Raw genomic sequence first — 26,892 nt, 5'->3', positions numbered from 1 at the left:
TTAGGAAAAAAAAAAAAAAAGTTCATTTTGCCTTGGCAGGTAAATATTAAAAACAAACAAACAAAAAAACCCCAAACCTAATCCAAACCTGAAAAACAGCCCAACAGGCATTAATTCCCGTCTGGTGACCCTGGTGCAGCCTGGGGTCTAGAAGCATGCACAAGATGAATATCCATTTCCCAAATTTTAGCAGGTATCCCCTCAACACAGATGCAGAGAATGGTCTGGGTTGGAAGGAATCCTAAAGGTCATCTAGCTCCTAGCCCCTGCCATAGGCTTGACATTAAAATTGAAATGAATGGGGGGAAAAAAAAGAAAAAAAAACCACAAGAATGAAAGCCCAACAGCTTTCTCTGCTCTGCACAGAAATATAGTTTACAGATTCACTGTGACTAGTCTTCCTAGGAGAACTAAACTATCAGTCCCTTACTTCAAGAGCTTTCAGGAGGATTACTGCTTGTTTTTTATAGCGCCTAGTACAACTGAGTCTTCATCTGGGTTGGTGGTTTTCAGATGCACCTGTTGTTTAAATCATAGAACCAGAGAAGGGTCTGGTTTGGAAGGGACCTCAAAGCCCACCCAGTTCCCACCCCCTGCCCCGGGCAGGGACACCACCCCCCAGCCCAGGCTGCTCCCAGCCCCATCCAGCCTGGCCTGGAGCACTGCCAGGGATGGGGCACCCACAGCTGCTCTGGGCAGCCTGGCCCACCGCCTCGCCGCCCTCACGGGGAGAGGTTCTTCCTGATATCTAATCTCAATCTACTTCCTTTCAGCTTAAAACCAATCCCCTTGTCCTATGAAAACATGAAATACTGATCTAGGTTCTGGCTGATTTTTCACCCATTTCCAGCTTGTAAATGTTATTTCACTTGTCTGGATCACTAGAAAAAATTCATCTAAGCATCAAGCTGATCCGAACGGTGGGCAATTCATTTGCCTGCTTCAGTTGGGTTAAATGTGACCAAGAGACGTACAGCAGGGTACCATCAGCATACTCCATGCACTGCAGGGAACCTTGTCCGGTTTAACTGCTAATAGTTTAGCAACACCATCCTTTTATGCTTACAGATGTTTTTTAAAAAAGTATGAGAGAAACTATTCTTACTTTCAGGATGGTTTTCACAGCAGGTAAAATTCAAACCTCTACAGACAGCCAATGCAAGAGTGATGGACTACTTACAACTCCATTTTTTATGCTTTCAGTAGGACTTAAATGGTCAGAAGGTCTCATACTAGTTCTCTGCACAGCAGTATCACCAAGCACTAGCCACTTGATAGGCTTTGTTTAAGAAAAGGGCAGGCTAGCCCTTCAAGCAGTGAGCACATATGGCTCCCATCCAAACCGCCTCACGAGACATCGAATGTCAATCAAAATGCTGAGATATCTATATTTGTGGTTTGGGTTTTCTTTTAAATACAGGCAACCAGCACGCTTCATGACACAAACTCACATTCTAAAATATCCCCAGGTAAAAATTTCTCAAAACTGAGCCAAATTTGACAAGTGAGAGAAGTTATTTGAAATACTTACTTGTACTGATATTGTCAGACTTGCTGCTTTTGGGAGCTGGCCTCTCACACTGTGTGCCTGACCAGTTGGCTGAACATCTAAAAGTATCCAATTAAGACGGTAAAGTTAATAGATGTCAGCTATTAACACAGTAACCTATTAAAGAGACCACCAGCATCTTCTCAAGAGCTACACAAATGACAAACAGTGATTCTACAAAAGAAACAATAAGCTTCATGGAAGGAGTCAGCAGTATTCTACCATGGCACTTAAAACATTTAAAGTATGTTTTTAGTTTAAAACTACAGATTTGCTTCTTCAATTCCTGTTACTATCACTGCAATCTTCATTCCAGAGTCCTTTTCTAAAATTCTTGAATAATAAAACAACAGGCATAATCAGCAGTATATTAACATCCTATTAAACCAACTACCGCCTACAATGCACTAATGAAGGAATGCTTGAGCTGGATCCACGCATAGGAGCTGGATCCACGCACGCATAGCCAGCTTAGTCCAGCAGGACTTATTTGCTAAGGCACTTTATTTGCACCATATTATTTTAGGGTCAGCTTTGATCTAGACGCTCGAACAGCCCCGTCAGTACTGCACAAAGTGTATCTGACTGAACATAAACTACAACATGCATCCAGTATCCTGCAGTATCCATCCCGGCTGGCTGCTTCCACCGTTCTGCCATTTCCCAGTGCTCTGGGTAATGCAGTTTACTGCAGAACCGTTCTTACAGACCTGGTTGTTAATTTACTTGAACAATTAGGACCTGAATAATATTCACAAATTAACTGAAGTCCCCTTTTTTCTTTGCTTTCAGATTTAATCATTGCCCTGAAAATTGTAGAATTTAAGGGTTTTATCTTTTAATTTTTTTTAACTATAAAACTAGATACGTATTTGCAGAAATAGATACATGTGTGTGTGCAAGGAGGTGTGAGAGTTAAAGCATGAAGAGCTGTCCTAAAGGGACAAGAGTATTTACTGGCTTCAGAGGGCCCTGAATACTGTTTGTGTTCAAAATACACTCTTCACGAGCCAGGTGCCTGGATGCGTACAGTTATTCTGCTATAATTTCCTTGTATGAATATCACTATGCAAATATTTCTTCAGTTGGGATTCAGAATGCTCTCCAGCCATACAAGCAAACACAAGGAGTCCAGCTATGCAGGCTCAGCAAATGCATCAAAAATGGAAACAAATACCTGAATGAAATTCAATTGCTTATTCATCCTGCTGTAAACATGATTAAGTTTACTATAGAAGCTCAAGCTCTCCTTGTGGAAATCTGTGACGGCAGGAAGCAGTCACTTTTCATCTGCCTCTGTTGTGTGTTGTGCACTGAAATACATATTTTTCTAAATATTTTTGAATTATTTATGAATTTCAATGTGGGTTACCTTTAGGAAAATGCATAAGCATTACCAAGCACGCAGTTCTAAGACATCCTGTTATCTGATGCCTTTCTAAAGATTTAGCAAATCGCAGAGTTTAGAGGTGGACATGCTTAACGACTGACATCATTCTGTAATGCAAAAAGGTTTGGAAAGATAGAAAATATTCCAGACAAAAACTGTGGAATTCTTACAGGAGAGCTCTAGCCAGCTTTGTTGATGATGCTTTTGTCTGGCTTTTGTCATTGCAGATCTCTGCAGAAGAATGGCTTGTTTCTCTCTTTGCTCCTAAGCCTATTCCAGCACAATCCAACATTCAGATAACTCTCTTTACTGGGTTTCATACCAAGTTTGAACTTTTTTCAGGGAAGTAATTTAATTTTTGGTAGGATATGTTATGAAGGTGCTTAGCTCTACAGAGGTAAGGCACAGATAGCCTTTAAAAACATGTTTGTTAATTGATAGCTGATTGAACTATAATTTAGAAGTTCTTCAAGTTTATTGAAATGTTTGTTTACTTAAATAAACATGGAAAATACTTATATTTCCTCACTGCAAAAGGAACACCCCAGTTACTAATTAATTTCACACATTACGGTTCACAATGACATATTTTATAACTGAACCCAGCTGACATTTCCACTCCTGCTTACCACCGCTTCAGCACATTCTTTAGCACATTTAATTTTTCAAAAGATGCATCTGTTCCATTTTTTTTTTTTTTACAGATCTCTTTTTAACAATTCTATCAAATGGAAAAGATTACACTGACAGCCTATCTTACTAAGATTCAAGGAACTTGTTTTTTCAGAAGATCACTACTCAACATACAGCTGCAAAATAAGTATCTCGATTCTTGTAGAGAAACACCATAAATCTTTCTACTTAGAATATTCCACTGGGATTCAAACTGCTGGCATGTGACAACCATGAAATAAAGTCCTTAGATTTCTTTACTGGAAGTTTTGCATCGTTGCTGTTGGGGATTCAGCTTATGTGGTTAAAGCTTGTTATGAGAGGCAATTTTCATTTAATACTACACTATCAAAATGGAAAGATTTCTTTGAGTTAAGACATATCTTAACTTTGTACCTAAATCTTTATATTGAAGGTTTCAAATACTCCTGCTGTACAAGAGAATCATAACCATAAATCTGTCTTAAAACAGTTTAAAAACTATAATATAGATACTGAGACTAGCATAAGAATCACAATGAAGCATGCAAGTATAAGCTTATTAGAAAATAGTGTCTGATGTACAATTATGCTCTTCAAAATCTTACAGCAGATATGACACTACAATAGATGGTGAAGAAAGAAAACCTACAGCTATCTATGTAGTAAACAAGAACAAATTAAAGAGTATTAGCAGTTCTTTACCTATTTAGGCATTTTAATTGCAAGTGGCAGCAATACTGAAACATTTCTGAGGCATTTGATAAAAGTCTCATAAAAGACATGATTAAGAGTTACCACTTCATTTTATTTTTTTCCAAACGCTTGCTGTCTCCAGCTTCAAAGGGACTGAAGCTGACGGGATCGCCATCATTTCCCTCTATACTCAGAGACAAAACGATTGCCCCTTGATGGTCCAGCAAGCTAGGAAGACTTGGGCAGATACAACAGAAAAAGAAATAAAGCCCAGGGGGAAGGTATGCTGTCTGCAAGGGGATTTGACAGAAAATTAGCCATGAGCAGGCACATGAAGAACGATGGGGTTCAGACATGGACAACTGTTCATGCCAAAACATGGGAAATGAGCAGGTCTTAACCATTTTCAATTATTTTTAGACACTGTAGACAGACATTGTTTTCAATAACATTTTCAGACATTTAAACTCAGACTGCTCAGCAGCTAGAATAAGAACCAACTCCTAGCTCAATTTCATGCACAGTGTTTGTACCTTGCCAAATCGTTTGGTACCAGGAGCCTTTGTTCTGTAGCACTGCCAATACTTGTATGGTCAGAGACAGGGCATTTGCAGTAAGGGCAAACTACAAAGCATTAACGAAACAGAACTATGTAAAGTCAGGGGTTTCATGGAAGACATTCATATTACCAAGAATGGTGAAGAAACAACAGTGATAACGCCTCATCTGAGCTACACAAACACACAGAGATGGAAACAGATGGGGAGCCCGACAGTGAAGCACAGGCTAGAGTCAGCCGAGTGGTGCAAGGTGCTGCAGTGAACATCTCCAGGTGCAAACCTCCGTTCCCAACAGGATTGGTGAGCAGATCGAAGAGCAACAATATCACAGACAATGCCAATATAAAAACTGAGAGTGAATGTAATAAATAAAGGTTGTACATGGTCTGCTGCCAAGGTCATTAATAAAACCATGCTACAGTGCTCTCTGTTACAATTGACTTCTACATTTAGAAAGAGATGAGTGCTTGAGAAAAAAGTTCTGATACACAGAATGCCTAAGATGTAGGAATTATTATTTTGAGGAAATAGTAGTACAAACAGAGATGTTTTAAAATCTTTAAACTGAAATTACAAAGGTGTGCCACTTGTAATGAGGAATATTTAGAATTAAGGTTGAGACTGATCAGTGCTGTTGTTACAGGGCCTATTCATGAAAGAAAATGTCTCTCTCCTCTATTTTTGTCTAACCCTTACAGGTCAGTGCACTGAAACACCCTAAATCTAATTATATGGGCACTTGACCAAAAGGAACCATTTGACTATGAAATGTCTGAACAAAAAGAAAAAAAACTAATAAAAAGGCTAATTTGGTGGCAATGTGCAATTTTTTTTGGTTTTGTTTCTCTTTCTTTTTTTATTTTTATTTTTTTTTTTAGCCACAGGCATTGTTATAGAAATATAATATAGCAGGCATAATACACACTTAAAAGCTCTTTTGTAGACAACTGCTTACAAATTCCATATACCAGTCTGTGTCAAAAAAATGACAGAAAGCAGCATTGAAAGATTGTTCTGTGTGTACTACAGAATCTGTGAGTCACTACAAAATAAAGGTGGAAGGGGAATTGAAAATGTTCCTTACCTATAAATGATATTTCTTCATTATACAAAGTAGTTTTCTAACTTTGCTTTTCTTTTAAGTCACAACATAGATGATAAAGTGTAGTAAAATGTCCTAATGAAAGTATCCAGCCTCACTATTTTAAGAACACTTACATTAAAATTTCACTGGAACACATCTTATAACAATGTTAAGACTATTTCTAAGATGTGAGAAAAGAATATTGGGATTAGAGTTATTTACTATCCGTATTAAGTGGCATTGAAAGATGGAAACCAAAATAATCCCCTCTCTCCCCTGGCATCTGTAGGATGACAAAATCCTTGTATTAAACCAAATAATTAAACTATTCTTTGTAAGAAATTCAGCAACACTTCTGGCAGCGTGCTTTTTTCATACAGGAAGCTGATATTATAGCATTATACCCACAGACAGATATGTATCTCAAAGATAAAAAGAACTTTCATAACAGTGAAAGAGCAAAAATCCAACCCCAACTTTGATCAATAGCATATCTTGTACCTTCTCCTATATTGTAGAGTTTAATTATTTTCAAATAAGAACTTTTCCCTAATTATTTTATACATGAACAGACCACATTTTAGCATTTTTGACTAACGAGCACCACTTGGTATCTTCATAAGGAAAACAAAGTGAAGGAATTCACTGTAGAAGCCAAAGGATAGAAACATTATGGCTCTACTTGAAAATGAAATACGGATTACCTTGCAACACAAGAAATTAAGAATGAGAAAACTGCATAATCCAAAAGCAGGCAAAACAACAGAAAATTACTTTTAAGGAACCCAAAGAAACTCAAATTTAATAACAACACATAAAAACAAAATATTACTTTAAACATGAATTTTAATATGAGCATGACACTATACATGTCCTCATTCACACCTGCTGCATGGTGTTCACTGCAAAGGAACAAGCCTTCAGGTGCAACTCAGCCTCTATCATCCCAAATTAAGAAAAAGAATAATTGAGGGTCATTAAACACCATGCTATTAGGAATGTGTACACTATATATGCTATACAAATATAAATATTAACACAGTAAATATATAAAACTTAAGCATGTCTAGATGACTACTACTGTAGCTGGAATTACACTGAGCAACAAAGCAAAAGGAAGAGATCAAAATGGTAAAAGAAAAATGAGAAATGACTGGATCAATAGGCATATGACAAACCATGTTGTTCTCTCCTTCTCACAGAGGCAAAGCAAGCAGTGATGTACAGCAGCAGCTACTATGCAAGCTTTATTCAAAAAATCATAAACTCATGGAAAAAGGAAATTCTGCATTACAGCCTAGCTAGTAGATGTTCAATGAAAAATATGCATACTCCTCTTTTCCAAGGTCTTCTCATTTCTTCCTTTGACAACCATTCTTCAAACACCTGTTTGCATTTAATTCTTGAACTAATACTAGTTTGCAATACAAACCGAACGGAAGATCTTCCATAACAAAGTTATAACCTGCTGCTGATGTTCAAATTCAACACATTTATAATAAAAGTTATCTTTAGTTGAAAAAGAAAGCTCTCAAAGAACTAGCATGATACTGTGAAAATCCTGTTGTAATTGTAATTGGGGAGCTCATTAAATACACCCCAGGAAATCATATGGCAAACATTTATTGTAAGATACTTGATAAAATGTTCTGTTCTTTGACTTACACCACCTGTCAGAGTGACAATTGCCTCTGCTCTTCAGCAGTCTCCTTGGCGCTGCAATTGTTCTACGCTGCAGTAGCTTTTTTGACTCAAACCTTAGACATTGACAGTCAGGGGACTGCACGGTACAGCCCCTTTCTTGTCCACAACCACACTATGGACACACCTTAACCTTTTGTTTGAAGAGAGGTTTGCCACAGTTAGGAGCTGTACATCTACTTACGAACTTGCACGTACTTACAACGTTTGTACATGTACTTATATAATAACTGTTCCTATCTATCTGAAGATTTTTACAAAAGGAACGTCAGGAAGAAGGCGCAGCCATCACAGGAGTATAAGCTGGAAGGAAGCTGCTCCATCAAGAGGATTTCACTCTTTCCTCTCCAATTTCCACGGCACAAACACATGCACACGTGTGCCTGTACCCACACACAGGCACACACACAGTGTCTCTCTCCAACCTACTGGAAATAAAGCCAGCAAGAGCATCCCTCTTGTTTATTTCACTCTTGCAGGAATTATTTTTTCTAATTTATCTACATCTCCACTTTCGAGTTCAAGCTTCTTGTTAGGATTTTTAAACCATTCCACAACTTGTTCTCTCCCCCTTTGTTCACTATTGCCTTTAACCTATTACTTCACAAAAATTCTCAGTTTAAAAATGAATTAGTTTATTATTTCTCCACCATACACTTTTCAGTTTCCTCTGTTACCAACTCATACCTTCTTTCAAGTTCCTGTACAGTGTATGCCTTTTAATTAATCTGAAAGACCACTGATTTCTCTAGCTAATTTGCTCTCGAAGTCATGCGTCTGCTTACTGCAAGCAATTAAACTACCCAGGATGACTTATTCTTCATTATAGAAAAGGTGATGTTCGTTCTGATGTAGAAACACAACAGCCAGAATGTGAAGCCCTCTGAACAATCAACATATCTAGTCACAGGCAACTAATTTAATGCTGTGCATTGCCCTCTGAATTTCTCCGTTTCTGATGACACCTAAGAAACAGAGGCTCTACACTGTAGACACACAGACCTGCCCACACCTCGTGCAGAAAGTAACCTAAGAAGGAATAAAGTACTATCCTCTTAATTAGCCAGCATAATATGGTCTTACTTGTTTCACCTTAAAGTCCTCAGCCACTGTCATGCAGCATTGCTCAAAAGCTCATTACAGCATTTTAAAGCTCTCTTTAAATTTAGTTAGCTTTAGATTAGGATCAATAGGATTTATATCTTCTACTGGTTTTGGTTATAAACTTGTAACAGAAACTATCCTCCATTATATTTATATTATGCCCAGTGTGAGGGCATTATGATTTGATCACTTTTATTTGCAGATACTAATAATAGCAATAATTATACTAATAATGATAAGAATAGACCACATCTATGTGCAGATGCAAATCATATTAGTAATACAAATAAAAAGCTTGGAATTATAGCTTCCTAATGTTATGGTGAAGGTGTAAAAGAAGCAAGGGTGAGAGTGGGTAATCCTCTGTACTAAATACACTGATACAACACTGCCTATGTAACACAAGATCATCACTGGCTGTACTTGACAGTTTCAGTGTTTTTAAACTCCCTTCACTGGTATCACACAAGGTATAATCTCCCCCTAAACCCTGCTTCTCTCGCATGAATGTATGTGCAGGGAGATAATTAGTGAGAAGGAAACAGAGGGGCAAATAAAGGTAATTACTAAAACACAAGACAGACTGACAGAACAGATGGAACTGACAGTTTGTGAAATAAACAGAAAAAGCATTTATTTCCCATCTGAGTCTGATCTCCTGTTCATTCTGCTTTCAATGGGCGTGTGAAGTTACTGGAGCAATTCAGACATCTCATAGGCTGCCAGTGTAACAAACATCACACGCTCCCCAACCCTGCAGCGAGCAGTACTAAAGACATCCTTAAAAAATTTATTATGTGAACACTAAAAGAGCCAGTAACTGTATGTAAGGTGAAAGGCACCCCGAGCAGTACATTTTCCAGAAAAGGTCAGTACCTCAAATTTTAACATTCTGATATTAAATTCTCTTGCAACCTTTGTTATTTAGCAAGACAGACAATAATAGGGTAGGGGGGACAAATGTTCTTTATCCCCTTAAAAATAATGCTAAGAATTAATAATCTAGATTGCACAGGACCTCATATCGAAAACGAAATCACAGTCTGTTCTGTGTCCTTTTAAACCTGATAGAGCATTCACTGAAACTGGAGACCAACTTCAGAAAACCTTCCTTTTTTGGTGGCTTACAGCCACAGACAGGCCTTAATTCATTCCTAAACTGGTTAGGTAAAGAGCAGAACGTCTGTTTCCAATGATGACCTAATATTTAGTGCATTCAGGTTTTAAAAAAGGATTAAGATAGGAAGATAAAATGTAACTGAACAGCACATGTTGGTAACAGGAGAGTATGTTCTTAGAGGCTTATAGATCCTCTGTATAATGACAGCTTTAGGATTGCTCTTTAAAAGAAATGAATCTTATCCTCTGTTGTCTCTACTGAATGATGATAAGGGCTTGATTATGTATAAAGTTTGCATTCTCAACTGATCTGGTTGCGAGAGAGAAAGAGAGAGAAGAGTTCCTGCTGAACGACAATAATCCCGGCCATTTCTTGTTTCTTCTAAAAATCACCCATCCGTGACTTAGAATTTGGTTAAGAAAAGCGTTAGCCCGTCGGTGAGTGTCTCTCAGAGCCCAGACAGATGTCATACATCGCGTGGGCACGCCTGAGGCTGGAGGGGTGACCCATCCTCCCTCACAACAGAGCAGAACGTAGAAAATCTTTTGGGCCTCCTGTTCCCTGATGCAGTGACTCCAGCGAAGCACGGGATTACTGCACTCCTTCCTGACATCTCCTACTTGCCAGTCTCAGAAAAAAGACATCTTCATCTATCTGGAAGCAGTGTTTGGCAGCACAGCTTTTCAGCATAGTTCCTACGCTAGCAATCCATCTCCCCGCTTCTTTCCATTATGCAGATAAAAGTCAAAACAAAAGATTGCTGGGTCTGTAGGTCCTGCGACACCTTTTTTTTTTTTTGGCTGGTATGAATTCCTGCCACTGTTGGCATCTGGCCTCAAAGTCCCGAGACGTTAAAATTCATGTCATCAATGCAAAGAGTAAGTAAGAGATTCAAACATGATTTTAAATCCTTGGGTGTAATACTTTTTTTTTTTTTCTTCATTTTGACAGTAAACACAGTTAAACCAAATCAAAAGATCATGAAAACAGGCAATAATATTTCATATAAAAATCACTCCACACAATTATTATACATATTTTCTTGTAAGAATTCATCATGAAGTAAAAAAATCCAACAAACTTTTACAGTTTAAATGGTCAACACATTCTTAAGAATTGGGAAAAAGAGTATGTAAACTTCAGAAGTGATTCGTAATGCTGTATTTTAGACTATTTTACCTATTAGAATGTTTTACAAGAAATTTTGTACCTTCTTGAGAGCCTTTTACAGAAAAAGGAGGAAAGGTACTTGCAATACATAACCTCACAGGCAGCAACAAGCATTATTCTGAAAACCTAAGTGTGAAACATGGGGAAACAAACTGTTCCAAGCAACATGCCCCATACAAATGCTGATCAATGACCCACTTCATACTCTTCAAAGTTTAAAAAGTGCTAGCCAGAACACTAACATCTATAGTTTCCAATGGATTTATGATGGCTCAAGTCCTAAGTTTCATTGCTTGAGAACGCTGACAAATTGTGATCATATTTTCAAAAACACCCCTAACGAGATTATTCACCATACATAATCACTGTCATTGCTACCCACCAGACAACCACATCACATCCCCACAGCATTTTATGTTTTCATAAAACACACAATTAGGGGAGATAAGATTAAAGCTGTTTGAGTTTCATATTTTATCCCAAGACTAGGTCTTTGGCTCATGATTTCACTTCTGACTTTTGCATCACAACTGTTGAGTAAAGGTATGTTCATCTGCCTGGTCTTTCTTATCTCTCTGTATGTCTGCCGTAATGCAGTTTCAAAGAATAAGGTTGTTTCCTTCCCTGTTGAGGATTAGAATTTTCTCTTTAAGAAATAGACTACAATCCTTTAGAGAAACACAGCATATGAATGCATCTATTTTATACATTTATTTTTATCAGGTGAGAAGTCGAAGTTCTGATGTAGCTCACCATTTTGTAAAAAAGTTTCTATTTTGCAGCATCATTTCTGTAGTTAACAGACTTAGGAATACAAGCTTAACTCCTGAAGTGGTACCTAAACAGCTGTTCTGTTTCTTTCCCTATACAGATAAGAAATAGGAAGCCAGGTCTGCACTACAGAACACGTACAATGTCACTGTTTGCTGCACTTGATGCTGTTGTTGTGCTTCAGCCCCAGCCTGCAACTAAGTACCACACAGCCGCTCACTGCCTTGCCTGCCTCTCCCCTGGTGGGATTGGGAGGAGTGTCGGGAAAAAGACAAAACCCGTGGGTTGAGATAAGAACAGCTTAGTAATTGAAATGAAGTTAAAAAAACCCAACACAAACAACCAAACAATAATAACAACAACAGTAATAATTGTCATGAAGAGAGGAGAGAGAGAGAGGAATAAAACCCCAAGGAAAAAACCACAAGTGATGCACAGTGCAGCTGCTCACTGCCCGCTGACCGATGCCCAGCCGGTCCCCGAGCTGGCAGCCCCCGGCCAACCCCCCCAGTTCATACCCTGGCCATGACGGTCTGTGGGATGGAACATCCCTCTGGCTGGGTCGGGGCAGCTGTCCTGGCCACGCTCCCTCCCAGCTTCTCGTGCCCCTCCTGGCTGGCAGAGGTGGGACACTGAAAGTCCTTGACTCAGGGCGAGCACCGCTCAGCAACAGCTACAACCCAGCGTGGTGTTATCCCCATCCCAAACCCAAACACAGCCTGTGCCAGCCACTGGGAAGAAAATTAACTCTATCCTGGCCGAAACCAGGACAGCTGTGTAGGATTAACTTGGTGAGATATCTCAAAATGTGAACAACAAAAGCCAAGTGGCATTTTCAGTATTTTCAATTCACTTACTAAAAATCAAGCTTTTTATTTCTTCTTCCAATGATACAGATACTCCAAAAGTATGTTTAAATACACTCATCAGTGCAACTATCGAAGGGAAAGTGTGTATTATAGAAAGGAGCCCCCAGATTAACTATATATTGTGAAATGTATGTGAATGTGCATGACTTGAACCAATGAACTGTGGCCTGAAATGATGTCACAGAATGTGCAGCATTAAGTGGAAGGTTAAACCTACTTGCATCTCGGTTCATTAAACGCAGTTAAAGTGCAAATTCCCTCATTCTGACAGTAGTAATCACAAGGGTTCACTTTCTGGTCACAGCGCTGACTTTTAAACCCCACAGAGCATCTGCAGAATTTCAGTAAAATAGACCTATATAAATATTCTGCCTTTTGCTGAACAGATTTTAAACGCATTATATATTACGATGGCAAGACACGCACACATACACAGGCACACACCCACAGATAACAAAGTTCATACTCTTTTTTTCATGGAAGGTCCAGTCTGACAATACTGAAAAGTTTGCTCATCAGCATCGATCAAAGACTTTTAAAACAATGAGCCTATACTAACTGATGAGTTCAGGAATCTAACATTCTTAACAAAGCATTACTGTCACATGTACTATACAGCTGTATTGATTGATGCAGACTGCAATGGCCTGAAAAGTGTTCAGGACCATTTTCTTACCATTGTAAACAGCATTGGCGTATGATGCAGCATTTATGCATTGTAAATCCATACAGAAACTAAGGTATGGAACCTTTTTTTCCTTGAGATGTAATGGTGTTCCATATAAATTTGAAAATAATAATAAAAAAAAGATAAGCCAGTTTTACAGGGAAAAAGAAGGGAAAAATAAAAAAATTCCAAAATAGCCATTCTAGGTATTCAAGCAAATGAATCTCGACTTGGTCATCATATTTGGGCCTTACATGTTATAGCTGTGATACTCTCCTTTTTCTGGGATTTATGAGTATCTCTACTTTTCAACTAAAGACATTTGAGGAGATACAAATAGCAGGTCAAAAGGGCCAGATCCAAATAATAATGAAAAAGATACATGGACACTTAAAGCATTTTCAGCTGAGTAAGGACTACCATGCAGCACTGCATTCCACTGCTTCTAACCCCAAAGCTGCAAACTCCTATTGACAACTCCTTCTCAATGGTCCAGCTACAGTTCTGCCCCTTTGCCCATTCAGAAGCGCTCCAGCCCTCACAGGGAGGAATGGCCGGTCCATCTCTTACACTGATCAGACTACGAGATCCGGGCATTTCTCTTATGTCTAAACCTCCTTGCGAGCCTGCTACAACAGGAGCTCTCTCTCCACCTGCCTCATTCATACACATCAACCAAACGAAGGGATGGCCGTATCTGTATTTACAAAGTTGAAATGCCAGATCCCTTTGGACAACAGCTTACTTATTTCACCCTGGAAATGAAACACTTGAGCCTAATTCTCTCTTTCGACACCTTGTGTGTTCCTGGAGGGTGCTCTCACCTCCACATGGTTCTGAGAAGTGGAAGACTATTCCACAGTGAAGCTTTCCAGCAGTGCAGAAAAGACCAGATTGTTTATTAGGCAAAAGTAAAAACCCAAGGAGTATGACTAAGTGGCTCGGTGTAACTGAGAGCAGGAAAATTAGTTTCTTGCTGCAGTGACTACTTCTGCATTTTATATTTAGCAGCTGGAGAAGAAGATACACCGTAGCTCCGAAGGACAGACTAGAATGTTGGCTTTTATACCTCTTAAGACAGTACTTCACCATCTAGACTGCAGAATCACATTTCCTTTGGTATTTGATGTCTGGGCTTAAGGAAAGCACCCGGTATTATTCTCTCAGCCATGGTGCAGGAGGAAGAGAGCAATCTCACCACAGAACAGCCACGCTACTGTGGGTAGCGTGAAGGTGAAGGTTGGGGTAGAAGCAAGAGACACATGAGCATATCCTCAGAGCCATAAAGGAAATAAACACTGACACCATTGATCCTGTTCTCTAGCCATCAGGAGTGTATCACCCCCACCTCTGACCATCTTTGTAGGAGAAAAGACTTTATCCACCTTTGAGAAGCAGGGTGGGCAACCATCCTGTACCTCTGGATTCCATTCCAGAACAAACGCCTAAACAGGCTTTAGATCTGGCCTGAAATTATTAGAAGTCTCAAAAGATATATCACTGTATCTACATGCGTTCACAATATATACCTTATTTAAATATTTCAATACATATATTGCAAAAGGGTAGACAAAGTATTGGGTTACAGAAATAGCTAGAAAATGTACTGGAAGCTACACCTGCAACCAGCACATTATACATCCTAGAGAGATTAAAGAAATACAGACACAAGCTTAATAATTGTATTATTTGTTGGCACACGGGTATTTCAATGATCTACACATCGCAAGATACTCACAGACAGACAGGTATATTTGTCTCTGGGTCCAGCTGACACGTACCACCGTTGTAACAGTAGCCATCACACAACTGACAGGTAGAGGCAATCTTTCCATTAGAGCAACTGTCATGGTTAAAAAAAAAACCAAACAAATAGCAATCAGTATTGTATTAAATCTGGTGAATTCTCTTATAAATATCTCTATATTAAAAGATTGATTTTATGACACGTAGCAGATCTACTGATTGCAAGAATTCTAGGTTTCCACCTAGAAATTCTAGCACAGGTAGTGAGCTTATTACACAAAATAATTTTAATATTTTTGTTTATGAAAATAAACTATTATACAAAACGGTAACTCAGCAACAATACTGCAGAAAGAACACATTTCAACAGTGTAATAAAACTCAACTGTTCACTTTATTAAATATTCCTATTTTTCCAAGTGAAGACCCATTCAGTCTCCTGCTCCACAGCTGCTTCCAGCAGTGAGGAGTGCTCCAAAAGCTGCTTTAAAAAGGCAGCAGCCAGGCAGCGGGACTGTTCTGATGAGACCGGTTCAGGGGCTAGCCACAGCATATGGGATTTGAAGGATAATGCAGTATAATCGCTGTTAACGGTACGTTTTTGCACACAACCACCCCCCGCGCTACACCCACTTACTTGCACACTATGTCATTACTGTCCTTGTTTACCATGCAGTGTCCCCCATGGCACCTGATACACTTGTCCACTTCACATTTTGGACCTTCAAATCGTACCGGACAGACACATTCTACACTTCCATCATCAGAAATAGTACATGATTCAGAATTCACACAATAATGGTGGCAAATGTCTGCAAGCAACATAAAAGCTAATTATTAAAAGAAATACAGGACCCTCGTAGAAAAAAATAGTATCTTATTTTTCTATGTTTTAAAAGATACTATAATAAAAACAAAACAATAAATGAAGCTGGTGGCTCACTGGCAACTACAAGAACAAAGAATACCACATAAACAGATACATAATATATTAATGATAGAGCATCAAGAAGTGAAATAGAAGGATAAACTCATAAGAGGGTTTTTTTTTCCCTTCTAGATGTCTAACCGTTTATGGCATCATCCCACATAATATAAAGACTACTGATGAGAAAAGAAGAGCAATGTTAATGTATTTAATGGGACATTGGCTGAATAAAAATCTTCTGCTACATTCCCATTACCATTAACAGCATTATGCTAAACTGAAATGGAAACAGTATTTTGAAATAATTAAGTTTTATTTTCATTTATCCACATATTAAAATTTCATGAAGTTCTAATAATAATATACAAAGCCATAATCCATAAGTTCTACAAAGAACTACATACATGCTTATCTTTATGGACTGTGCAGGACCCCATTATCTTATTTAACTGCTTAAATGCAAGAAAGACTGTAATTTCAACTCGTGAACTCTTTAACTCTTTAGAAGCACTAGTAACTGTCTCACTTTTATCATATCCCTTTAAAGACACAAGTGGCCTGACCAAAGGAGCTTCCAGAGCTACAAAATACTGTTATCTTAACATTTTTGGTTCATTTTTATTTATGTGGTAGTTGTAACTTCTTTTTTTTTTTTTAAGTTGTCACTTAAGCTCTTTAATAGGGCCAAATAATTCAAAGTCCTTCTTTCTCTCTGTTTCTAATACCTTCTCCCATTCTGTATGGTTAACATTGTGTCGAGCTTTTGGTGCTGTTCCTGATGGACAGACGAAGTGATTGATACATAAGAAGTATCAGTTCTGAACTATGCATCTGGATTAGCTTAGAGTTAACCTGCTCCATATTAACAAAATATAACCTTTCTGACAAAACTAAAATAATTTTCAAAAAGCCCTTTGAAGCTCAGGTCATGGCTACGGGTGAGGCAGCAGCAGCCAGCAGTAAGGCACAACCAAGCTGTTCACCAGGGAACAAAACCTTGGCCAAGTGGCAACCTCAGCCTTGTGTGGAGGTGTCAACTCCAGCTGCCGTTTGAGCGGGGGCACTTTGTAAGCGGCAAACTGGAGGCTACCAAAGTTGGCATCTTGCACCAAATACCTTCAGGAAGGGATGTCTGAGGGTATCTCCTAAAGTAAGGAACCCATTTTGCTTAAGTGACTCTGTGCTCCGTGTCCCCCTCTCCCAGATGTACTGACTGCCATGGCACTGGGGCCGACCACGCTGGAGTTGTTCTGCTGCACGAAGATGACTCCTGGGGGCATCACTTCTGTGTGCTTATTCCTTGTAGGTCTCCACCTGTCTATGCAGGTTGTAGGCTCATCTGCTTATGGAATCACTACTGAGCAACAAGAGATACTTAACAGACACTAAATGGAGTAGCTCATTGTTTGCCATCCCCCAGTTCAAGGTACAGAATGCTAACTCGCACCAGGGGTCTACTTTTTGAACAAAACCTACCGCAGTTTGAAGGCCAATACTGAGAGATGTTTTACAAAAAAAAAAAAAAAAAAAAAAAAAGCACCAAAAAAAAAGCATTGCAAGGGAGAAATATTTCCATGTACATTAGGACCAAAAAAAGAAAAAAAAAGAAAACCAACCCAAAACCTAGGAATATGAAGTTCATAGCCTAAACAATTACTATTTTTAGTATTGATTGTAGCCACAAGCACCTTTAATCTTCTGCTCTATCTAAAAAGCGTCTGTGACATTTGAACTGAAATGACACAAATTTTTTCATCCTCCCCTAACCCCCCCAAAGAAAGAGATTACAGTTTCAGGGAAAGTAACAGCTTGTCAGATCACTATACCCACTCTGAGTGATTGCAACTGCGTGGAAACACTTTCTATTTTTTAGGTTGTCTGGGCCTTAAATGATACAAGAAATGAACTTGAACTACTCCGTCTGTCTTATTTCAGGAATTTAAAATAGGGAGTTATACTCAAATACATCAAATTCATGTGTATATAATAACATGCACAATGTTAGTAGAATTCTATGTAAATTCATTCACTTAAATTTAGTTCAGCAGCGTCAGTGCCTTGACACGGAGCACACATTTTGGTTATTAGCCCTTATGTGAACTAATCACAGGAGAAACTCTGCATTGGGTAATTGGAGACGATAAGAGGAAAATAAGGTCTTTGCAATCTGGCAATACCACAAGTAAATGTCTTCTCCCTGCTGTAAAAAACACTAATAATATTTTCAGCTTGGGAGCATGAGTACGATACCTATGCACATTCATGTATCATCCTTTGCATATGAACTAGTTTCAGGCACATCACAGAAAGACTGAAAAAGATTATCTTAGAGGCAACCAATCTTTGCAATAGTGCTGTATTAATACATTCCAACATGCACATTTCACTTTAAGTGATTAATAAAGTAAAACATACATGTGTGTGAATACAGCAAGACACCTAAGATGTGAATTTATATACACTCTCTTAACTGTAAACCTGTACAATTTCACAGAAATGTTATTGGCCACAGAAAAAACCACCAAAAACCAAAACAACAAAAAACCCCAAAACACCAAAAGATTGTAAGACACCTTTTTTTCCCTTTAAAGCTTTAAATTTTACATAAACAAAAGCTTAATTTTATTTTGTGTTTTATATAGTGCTCGAGTCTCTATACTGTGGCATTTTTTCAAAGTGTTAGCAGACAACCCAAATCTGATAATAACTGATGTTTAAAAAGTACCCCTACATTTACATTTACATTAATTCTTAAAGAAAAAGAAAAGAAAAAAAAATATTTGCAGAAGCATTCAACTAGAAACAATTTGTTTGGTTTTGGGTAAGCCTCAAGTAAATATTTTTTCTTAATCGGTGTGTCTGTCTGTGCGTGATTTATGTACTATACCATTTTCAAATACCCAGTTGTGTTTGCAGATAGTTATTTGTGGATCCATGCAGTTTGTTTAATACCAAGTGGGAGAGAATCACAATTACTGCTGGTTTTCCATTCAAAGGTTTAAATTCATTTCATAGTCTCCCAACTGGAAATACATTCAGTTCACTCCAGTACAAATCCTATATAAAATACACACTAACCCTTTCCTTGTTTGACAGACCTTTCACTAAAAATAAATACTTCTTGTATCCCGTAGACAATTCTAAACCAGACCTTTGTAACAGATAACTGCCCTCTCATTTTGTTTAAATCTAGCCTTCCTCAGCAAATTCACTGAATTATGTACAAAAGAGATGATGGCTTTTGCATTTAATGTTCTATTCTGTAACAAGCACTATGACAGTCCTTTATTTTAGAGTATTATAGTCAAAGCAAAGCAGAAGTAGAAAAATAAGATTAAAAAAAAATATTCTGATTTCAGAAAAATAATCAATCTTGGGTTAGGGTTGCTAGCGAGTCATCATGTTGAAGAGACATGAGGAAGACAAACTGTAATTTTGAAATGAGTGACCAAAAGAAGAAATTCAACTTTATATTTGAAGGTCTTGAGTTAGAGAAAACAGATAATAGTGATCTACGCTAAGAGAAAGCATGGAGAGAAAAGATAGATAAATAGAGTAAGAACAGAAGGCTTATTGATTGATAATCTTCCTTCCCCCATCCTCTATACAAGAAGTAAAAAATTAGAAAGTTCTAAAAACTGAGAAGAGCCTTTCTAAAGGCATGGAAACCTTTGGATGACAGGAGACTGATGGGTCAGTGGGCTGAAAAACCAGGGGGAACTTCAGATGCACAGGATAGATTCTATGTCCTGGCAATTAAACAAGAGTAATACTTAGAAATCCTGATTTTCAGTACCAGGAGGGGACAGAAACCGTACTCAAGGTGACCACAGCCTGAGCAAGATGAAGGAACACAGAGGTGTAAAACTCCAAGCACTTGTCAATATACTGCTTATTTGGGTTAGAAATAAGAACGAAAGGCAAGGTTGCAGTTCAAGACATGTGCTGATCTGCAAAGATAAGGGATATCAGAGAAATTCTTTAACCAGCTACATCAATTCACTGTTTAGGTATTCCACCAGCATAGGATAGCAAATATGAGAAGTCGGAGTGGAAACTTTTAACACATTTATCTAATTTCTACTGACAAAGTCAGCTGTCTTGTACAGCTCCATTGTACACATTAATTCATGAAAATAAAAGGTACATAAATGCTAAAAAAAACCTTTCTTCACGTACACATATAGATGGATATTGCAGAAATATGTTCAAAGATCACTTGAATGCATCAGATTACATCCCCTTAGCAGGATCAATAATTTTGGAGCTACGTTTACCGACACATGCTGTAAAAAAATAATCACTCAACTCGTATCAAAATTCCATTTTGTAGAACTTTTCTTATAAATCAAGATTTCATACTTTGTGGAGATTACTTACAATACTGACATCTGTCTCCTGTATACTCAGGCAAGCAGTTGCAAAAGGGTTGATTCCCAGCAGTGACGCTGCAGGTTCCTTCGTTCTGGCAGAAACGATCACAGACCGTCTGGTTGCAGTTTGGTCCTGTAAAACCCAGCGCACAGTTGCACGTAGGCCTCCCTATTCAAATCAAAGAAAACTATTTTATGATAAAAATAAATAAAACACCGTAACAATAAGCAGCACTTCACAGATAAATAAATGTATCATAACAATAGCAAGTTTTAATGTATGAGCCCAACCACATTTCTCCAGATTCTATTAAAGCGTGCCCTTGCAAACATCGTTTGAATTCAGAACTGTTACAAAAAATAAAGTCAGCACTGCAAGATGTGGATGTGTCAAAACCTGCATCTATGCATTTTACACTTGTGCATGTATAGTTATTGACTCTATTTGGAAATTATTTTAAAAGATGGTCTTCAGCAGGAATTTAAGATATCTTCAAATCATCCTGCCAGGCTGTGCTCCTCCACTTGCAGAGGATAAATGTTTTTATAACCAACATCAATGCCTCTTCAGAAAGTACTCCATTCTCCTCAAACCTACAAATTTTTATATATAATCACATGAATATACAAGTATTTACTAATGTGCTAATAGCTAACTTTACATCACAGTTTCGACTAAACCACAAATACCTGTGCCTGGTTTGTTATCCTACCCCTCTCACAGAATACTGTAACATAAAAATTGCTGCTGCATCAGACCAAAGATGCCTATAACACCAATATTCAATGCCTGAGAAGGAGTGAACACCCAGGGATGAACATTTGCACAAAGTGAACTCCTAGTCTATAGTTTATTTTTACAGAGTTTTAAAATGGTGTTTAAAACCCGATGCATTTTCCTTCTATGATTCATCCCCATCATAATTTTCCCATTTCCCCCCCCCTTATCTAAAACTCATGTCTAAAGGAATTATATCTTTGTTAGAATTTCACTGTTTTTTTTCAAACTCTCTATTTTCCCTGACATCTTTCTTAAGGTTTACCTTCTTTAAAACAAAGTTCTAGATCCCATAAATGTTTTTCCATCTCCTGACTTTGCTTTGTATCTCATTTGTAATCTTCTCTTCAAGTCAATGACCTGATGTGTCGAACTAGCCAGCTCCCTTCTCCCTTCCTGATCTATGCTCATTCTTGTTCATCTCTTACAAAGCATTATTCTTCCCCCATCCTCCTGCCCTTTGCTTTCATTTAGCCTTTAGGGTTTTCTTAAAGTTAAAGAAAACAGGCTTGAGTTAAACACTTTTCTTCTTCCTGGCTTCCTGGTAAGGAAAGAGATGAAGATTAATCAGGACCTGAGGAGACTTTTGAAATAGTGGCAGACAAGACAATCTTCATTTGGATCGTAAGGAACTCAACCTGCTGGCAAGTACAACCAAGAGCTTAACCGGGTCACTGCAGAGCAAGGGACAGCTGGCAGGCAAAGACATGTCCCTTTGAGTGAAGTCACAGCCATACCATGTGTCCGAGTGTCAAGGGCCACGGGCATGCTAGCAACAGTCAAGTGGTAAACGCGTATCAGCAGAACAAAAGGAATGCCTTGCAGGTAGACTACAGGAAACCAAAACAGTAACACATGTACTTTACGTAAACAGTAAAGTTTAGGAATCAAGATGGGAAACCAAAATGTCTAGTCTGGAATGGCAGCATCAATATCATTGGCCATAGCGAATTTTGGAAAGGAAGGCAACTAATGGGCTGTTGTAAAACTAATACAAATTCCTTTGATATCTAGTCTTTGCTGGTGACAGAGTAGAGCTCCCCCGTAAGAAGTGTTAAAGTCAATCAGATTAGCAAGGTACCTATATAACGTAGTGTATGTGTAACACAGAGGCCCTTTGGACCGGATTTGCAGGCATAAACAGAAAAAATAGCCACTGTAAAACTGTAGAATCTGAAAGACATCAGAGAGTCAGGAATATGTCCAGGATGACAGGCTCCAGTTATCCCTGTACTTACAGCTGGCAAACTTCACACATGCCACATGGCAGGAACAAACCTCTTGCATATAAACAATGCTACTTCACGGAGCTATCGAGCACTCAAGAGAAGCTATGCTTGACTTGGGCCTGACTTGGTTTAAAATGTACAGAAGAGCCAAAATCCTTAATCATTGAATGAAATAACATTTAAGAGTTACTTTTCCACAATAATTCTCTCTCATCTTCATACTGATCTACCAGGAAATCCTTACCATGGCTGGATTTACTGATGCGTTATGACTAAGTCCCTTCTTTGTTGTCTTTTGTCTCATCCATCGTTTCCTCATTTTAATACAACGTCTGATGTGGGTATCCACAACTACTGTCACGTTTGCCTCCTGATGTCTTTTATCACAGCTGCATCTAAAACTCTGAAATGTTGCAATCCTTGCCATTATTTTTGTTTCTTCTCTATTTAGTTGGCTGCCTCATTAAAGTAGCGTAGATTAAACTAAACATGCCATAAACCCCACAATTCTAATTTTCTTCTGGTCTGCCTTTGCTTTAATACTAAGTAATCATTTAATATCATATTTGTTGGAGAATTCTTCAACGCAAATGAAGCATCTTCATTTTTTCTACTCCCTCTGATTCATACAGAAGAGTTTATTTATTTTTTCTTTCACTTACCTCTTACTTTTCTTACATTAAACCCTTCAGATAATTATTTTCTGTATTTCCTATTTTTAAGCTATGCTAATTTAAAATGTTTTGCAAATCATCCTAAAGGCCATGAGATCAGTTAGTCTCTTCCTCTAATGAGTACAGTAGAAACAAAACCATTGACTAAAAATAGCTCCAACTATTTTAATATGCATCAGCCTGGTTATTCATATCTGTCCCCTGTGATCTAAACATTAAATCAAAGATGTTGAACTCAGATGTTAGCACAGACTCTTTTTGTTTCTCCCCATGTATACACTTGTATTTAAATTTCTGCCCCCAAGCCAGGGGGTTTCACATAATCCCTCATCTGAATCACTGCTTCAATGAAAAAGATAAAATAAAATAGTGATAGAACATAGATCTGGAGGTCTGAAATCAGTTTTTATTATTAATACTCCTCTATTTTTTAAAGTGATGAGGCAATGATATTTTCCTGGTTTGTAGAAAAGATTATTTTATTCTTTGCTAATGTAGGCTTATAAATATGCCAAACTGCTGACAGTTACACGAAAATTTAATACAGTATAGCCTAAACCCCATTTTTGTCACTCAATTTAACATGACTTTTAGTAATGTTAATAGTTCGCTGCCTATTTATACAGCCTGTTGGCATCTAAAATAATACTAATAATGACATTTTAATCTGCCTTATTCTCATAAATAATTTCTGTTACAAAATGGTTCCAAGGACAGTTTAATAAAACAGTGACAAACAATGCCATAAGGTTTTGTATCACAGAATCAGAACAGAGATTTATGTTTGCAATGGAAACAGTTGTATAATCCGAGTTGACACATATCCTAACTACCAACCATTGCATGGCGATCTCATGCACATAGAACTTCAGCATTTACACTGGTCACAAAGGTTCAGGATTAGAGCTGTACAAACACAGGAGCAAAATTGCCTCTTAATTCCTGACCTTCACCACTACAAAAATGTCCACAACACATTACAGGAGAGGGAAATATTAATAGGAAAGTGGTTTTGGGAATGCTAAACTGCTTCAAATTCAGCTGAACGTCTTTTGGTGTATATTATGCAAAAATGAGCAAAAAATCATTTTCTGAAAGAAAACACAAAACCCCTTTCATTTTGAGCTCTTCCTTCTTCGGTGCATAGATTTGCTGTATGAGAATACTGCCCTGTTTTCCTCTGCCTATGACAGATTAGCACCCTTGCTTTCACCTATACTTTTCTTTAGTCTCTTCCCCGAGATAATAATTCCAAGAAAAATTTCTTGTTTCAAATACCTATGTTGAAAAATGTTGTTTGTCAAAGTGTCAGGGAGGACAAGGTGGCACCATATTCTCATCATCTGATACGTAAATGTTCCAATTTCAAAACCACAGTAATAATATCTAGAGAGCAAGAAGCATACCTTTTTTTTATTCAGGGTATCTCCACTCCATGATTTACAATGAATGTGCACGCACTTTGCTATTTACTCTCTCTAAGCCAATTCTTGGATACATTGCGTTTCTCACTATATGTATAGGCATGTGGAAATATAATTCATGTAGTCTCTATACTGATGAGAGTATTTTGCATTAACGATTCTAAAGAAATGAATTTCAGAGAATACATTAAATAGTGCCTGGTAAGATGTATAAAGCAAGTAACAAAAATTGTAAGGAAAATTCTCAGGGGAAACAATGTACTTGAAAGTCACCGTTATCTGAATATTCTCTATGTAGTATCTCTCTCTAAAAAAAATAAAAATAAGTTTTTACAGAATTTTTAATCTTCATTCTAGAGCTCATAAAACTCGAAACAAACTTATAGAAGTATTAATTTCCCCCCCCACTCCCCCCAAGTATTTTGCACAGAATTTAGTAAACTAAAGAATACCTTATGGTGACCCTTGGACACAGGAAGCTATTTTGGCAGTAGGACATGAACAAAATACATGAAGTTTTTGGCATGAAGATGAAATAAAGTTTCACCCTTTCTTACAAAGAAAAATCATCCATAAGAGGATGATAGGATCAAAATGCTACAATTTTCAATTAGGTTTTGATTACAGAGGCTGCAGTTACTCCCAGTTCGCTAATTTAATTTGCCATATAATAGCAAATAATTTTTCAAATTACCCTCAAAACCAGCTAATACATATTGTAGTGCACTGCCTCTGTACTATCTAGGTGATTTCTTTTGGGAATCTAATCATATATCTTAAGCTTCTATTTACATTTATTTTGTAATGAAAAGAACTGTAAGGAGATCAACTTTGATTCATACTATTGCCTAAACAACAGAGTATGTATTGTATTTTGTTTGACCACATAAGGTATTTCATAATTAAAACCAACCAAACAAACAAAAAGTAATTACAGAAAATTAGAGAAATAGCACTATTTTTGGAAACTTTCTGAGTTTTGAAAAATGAGATCACCTAGATGAATGCCTGCACCAAGACATAGATTATTTCTTCCAGTCAATGGTAAATTCGCTACCAGCAATGCATAGTGAATTTAAGTTGTTATGTGTGATTTTTTTTTTTATTTGGTGGTCTATAACATGTAAGAAAATATGCAAAATAAGCATATAACATAAATGTTATATGCACATTTAATTTGTGTATTTCACTTGCTGTCACTGTTAAGAAAAGCAATGTGGCACTGTATCAGCTTACTTTAACTACTGTCATGTCTTCTGGAGTAGCTATCAGCAGTCTGTGGGCATCACAAAAATTCATTTCTTTGTGGCTGATGGTTCAATAAAGCTAAATATGCTTCAATAGTAGTGGATAGAAGCTGTACTACTATGTGTAATTAGTAGGTGAGCTGACTGGGACCAATCCCAACAAATATTCATTCTCTCCATGTTGTCAAAGAAAAGGACAAAAGAAAAATCTCTAAATATATTAGAGTAGTCTCACAGACTGCTCTTACCAAGGCTGGTTGTGGTGGTTCTGTTGGGTGCCTCAGGTCAGCCAGGCACCAGACCAGACAGCCTCAACATCCAGTTCAAATAGCACCCCTCCCCCCTTCCCACAGTCCTGTCCTGGTGACAATGCTGCATCCATCCCCCTCTGAGACTCCTGGCACTGATACGGTGTTAGCAAAGTGAACAGGTTCTTCACTGCCAGTGTTTTCAGTACGCACCATCACAGCCCCGAATCAACTTGCTTTGCTTATAAAATAGAATACAAAATAATCTCTAAATAGAATTATTTTTAGAGAATATTTCATCAATTTTCCTTTAGCAAAAAAGACCTAACAGTTTTTACTCATTTTGATACAAACATCACAATTCGGTATGGTTAGACACACTCTGTACTGCTAGTATAGTACAAATATGTATTTATCTAATTTTGTGAACTAGTTAGATCTAGTTAATGTTTCAAGATGTTTAGTAAATTATTGCTCCAATATTTTTACTTTAAACTGTAAGAGGAAAGGAAGTGCATTTTTATGGCAACACTTAAATTTTTTTCCAATTCTTGTTAATTTCACTTACTGGAAAGTGTTCATTATCATACCCAAACTTTTAATTACACATCTCAGATGTGTACTTTTAATTAACTGATGACATTTTCTTTGTTCCATTATTGTAGTTCAATACAACTGTCATAAACTTATAAATTTTAATTAAAGCTGCCCCAATCTCTAGCTATACAATGTTCACATAGGAATTTTCCAAAAGGCTTAGCAGTAAGTAAACCAACAGTGAATAATCCCTGAATTGCCAGTGGGATTTGTTTAACAAATTAACATTTGTGTGCAGATAATGAGGTTCTACAACTTAACACATCCAGCAAAGGTTTAGCACAATCATGTTTTAAAAAATGATTAATACTCTGCA

The 26,892-nt window shown here is 37.6% G+C and overlaps 1 protein-coding gene across 1 annotated transcript in view; it reads right to left on the bottom strand.

The window, feature by feature from the left end:
• The window catches only part of LRP1B (LDL receptor related protein 1B), a 379,972-nt gene that overhangs the window by 9,373 nt on the left and 343,707 nt on the right, over positions 1-26,892 (bottom strand). The window contains 4 exon segments of the mRNA XM_037398644.1: positions 1,532-1,608; positions 15,071-15,175; positions 15,716-15,890; positions 20,387-20,548. Of these exon segments, the coding sequence (XP_037254541.1) occupies positions 1,532-1,608; positions 15,071-15,175; positions 15,716-15,890; positions 20,387-20,548 (519 nt within the window).

The sequence above is a fragment of the Falco rusticolus genome, chromosome 8, assembly GCF_015220075.1.
Source record: "Falco rusticolus isolate bFalRus1 chromosome 8, bFalRus1.pri, whole genome shotgun sequence".
NCBI lineage: Eukaryota > Metazoa > Chordata > Aves > Falconiformes > Falconidae > Falco > Falco rusticolus.
Note: the sequence above shows the minus strand (reverse complement) of the source record. Positions and strands in the feature narration are given on the sequence as shown.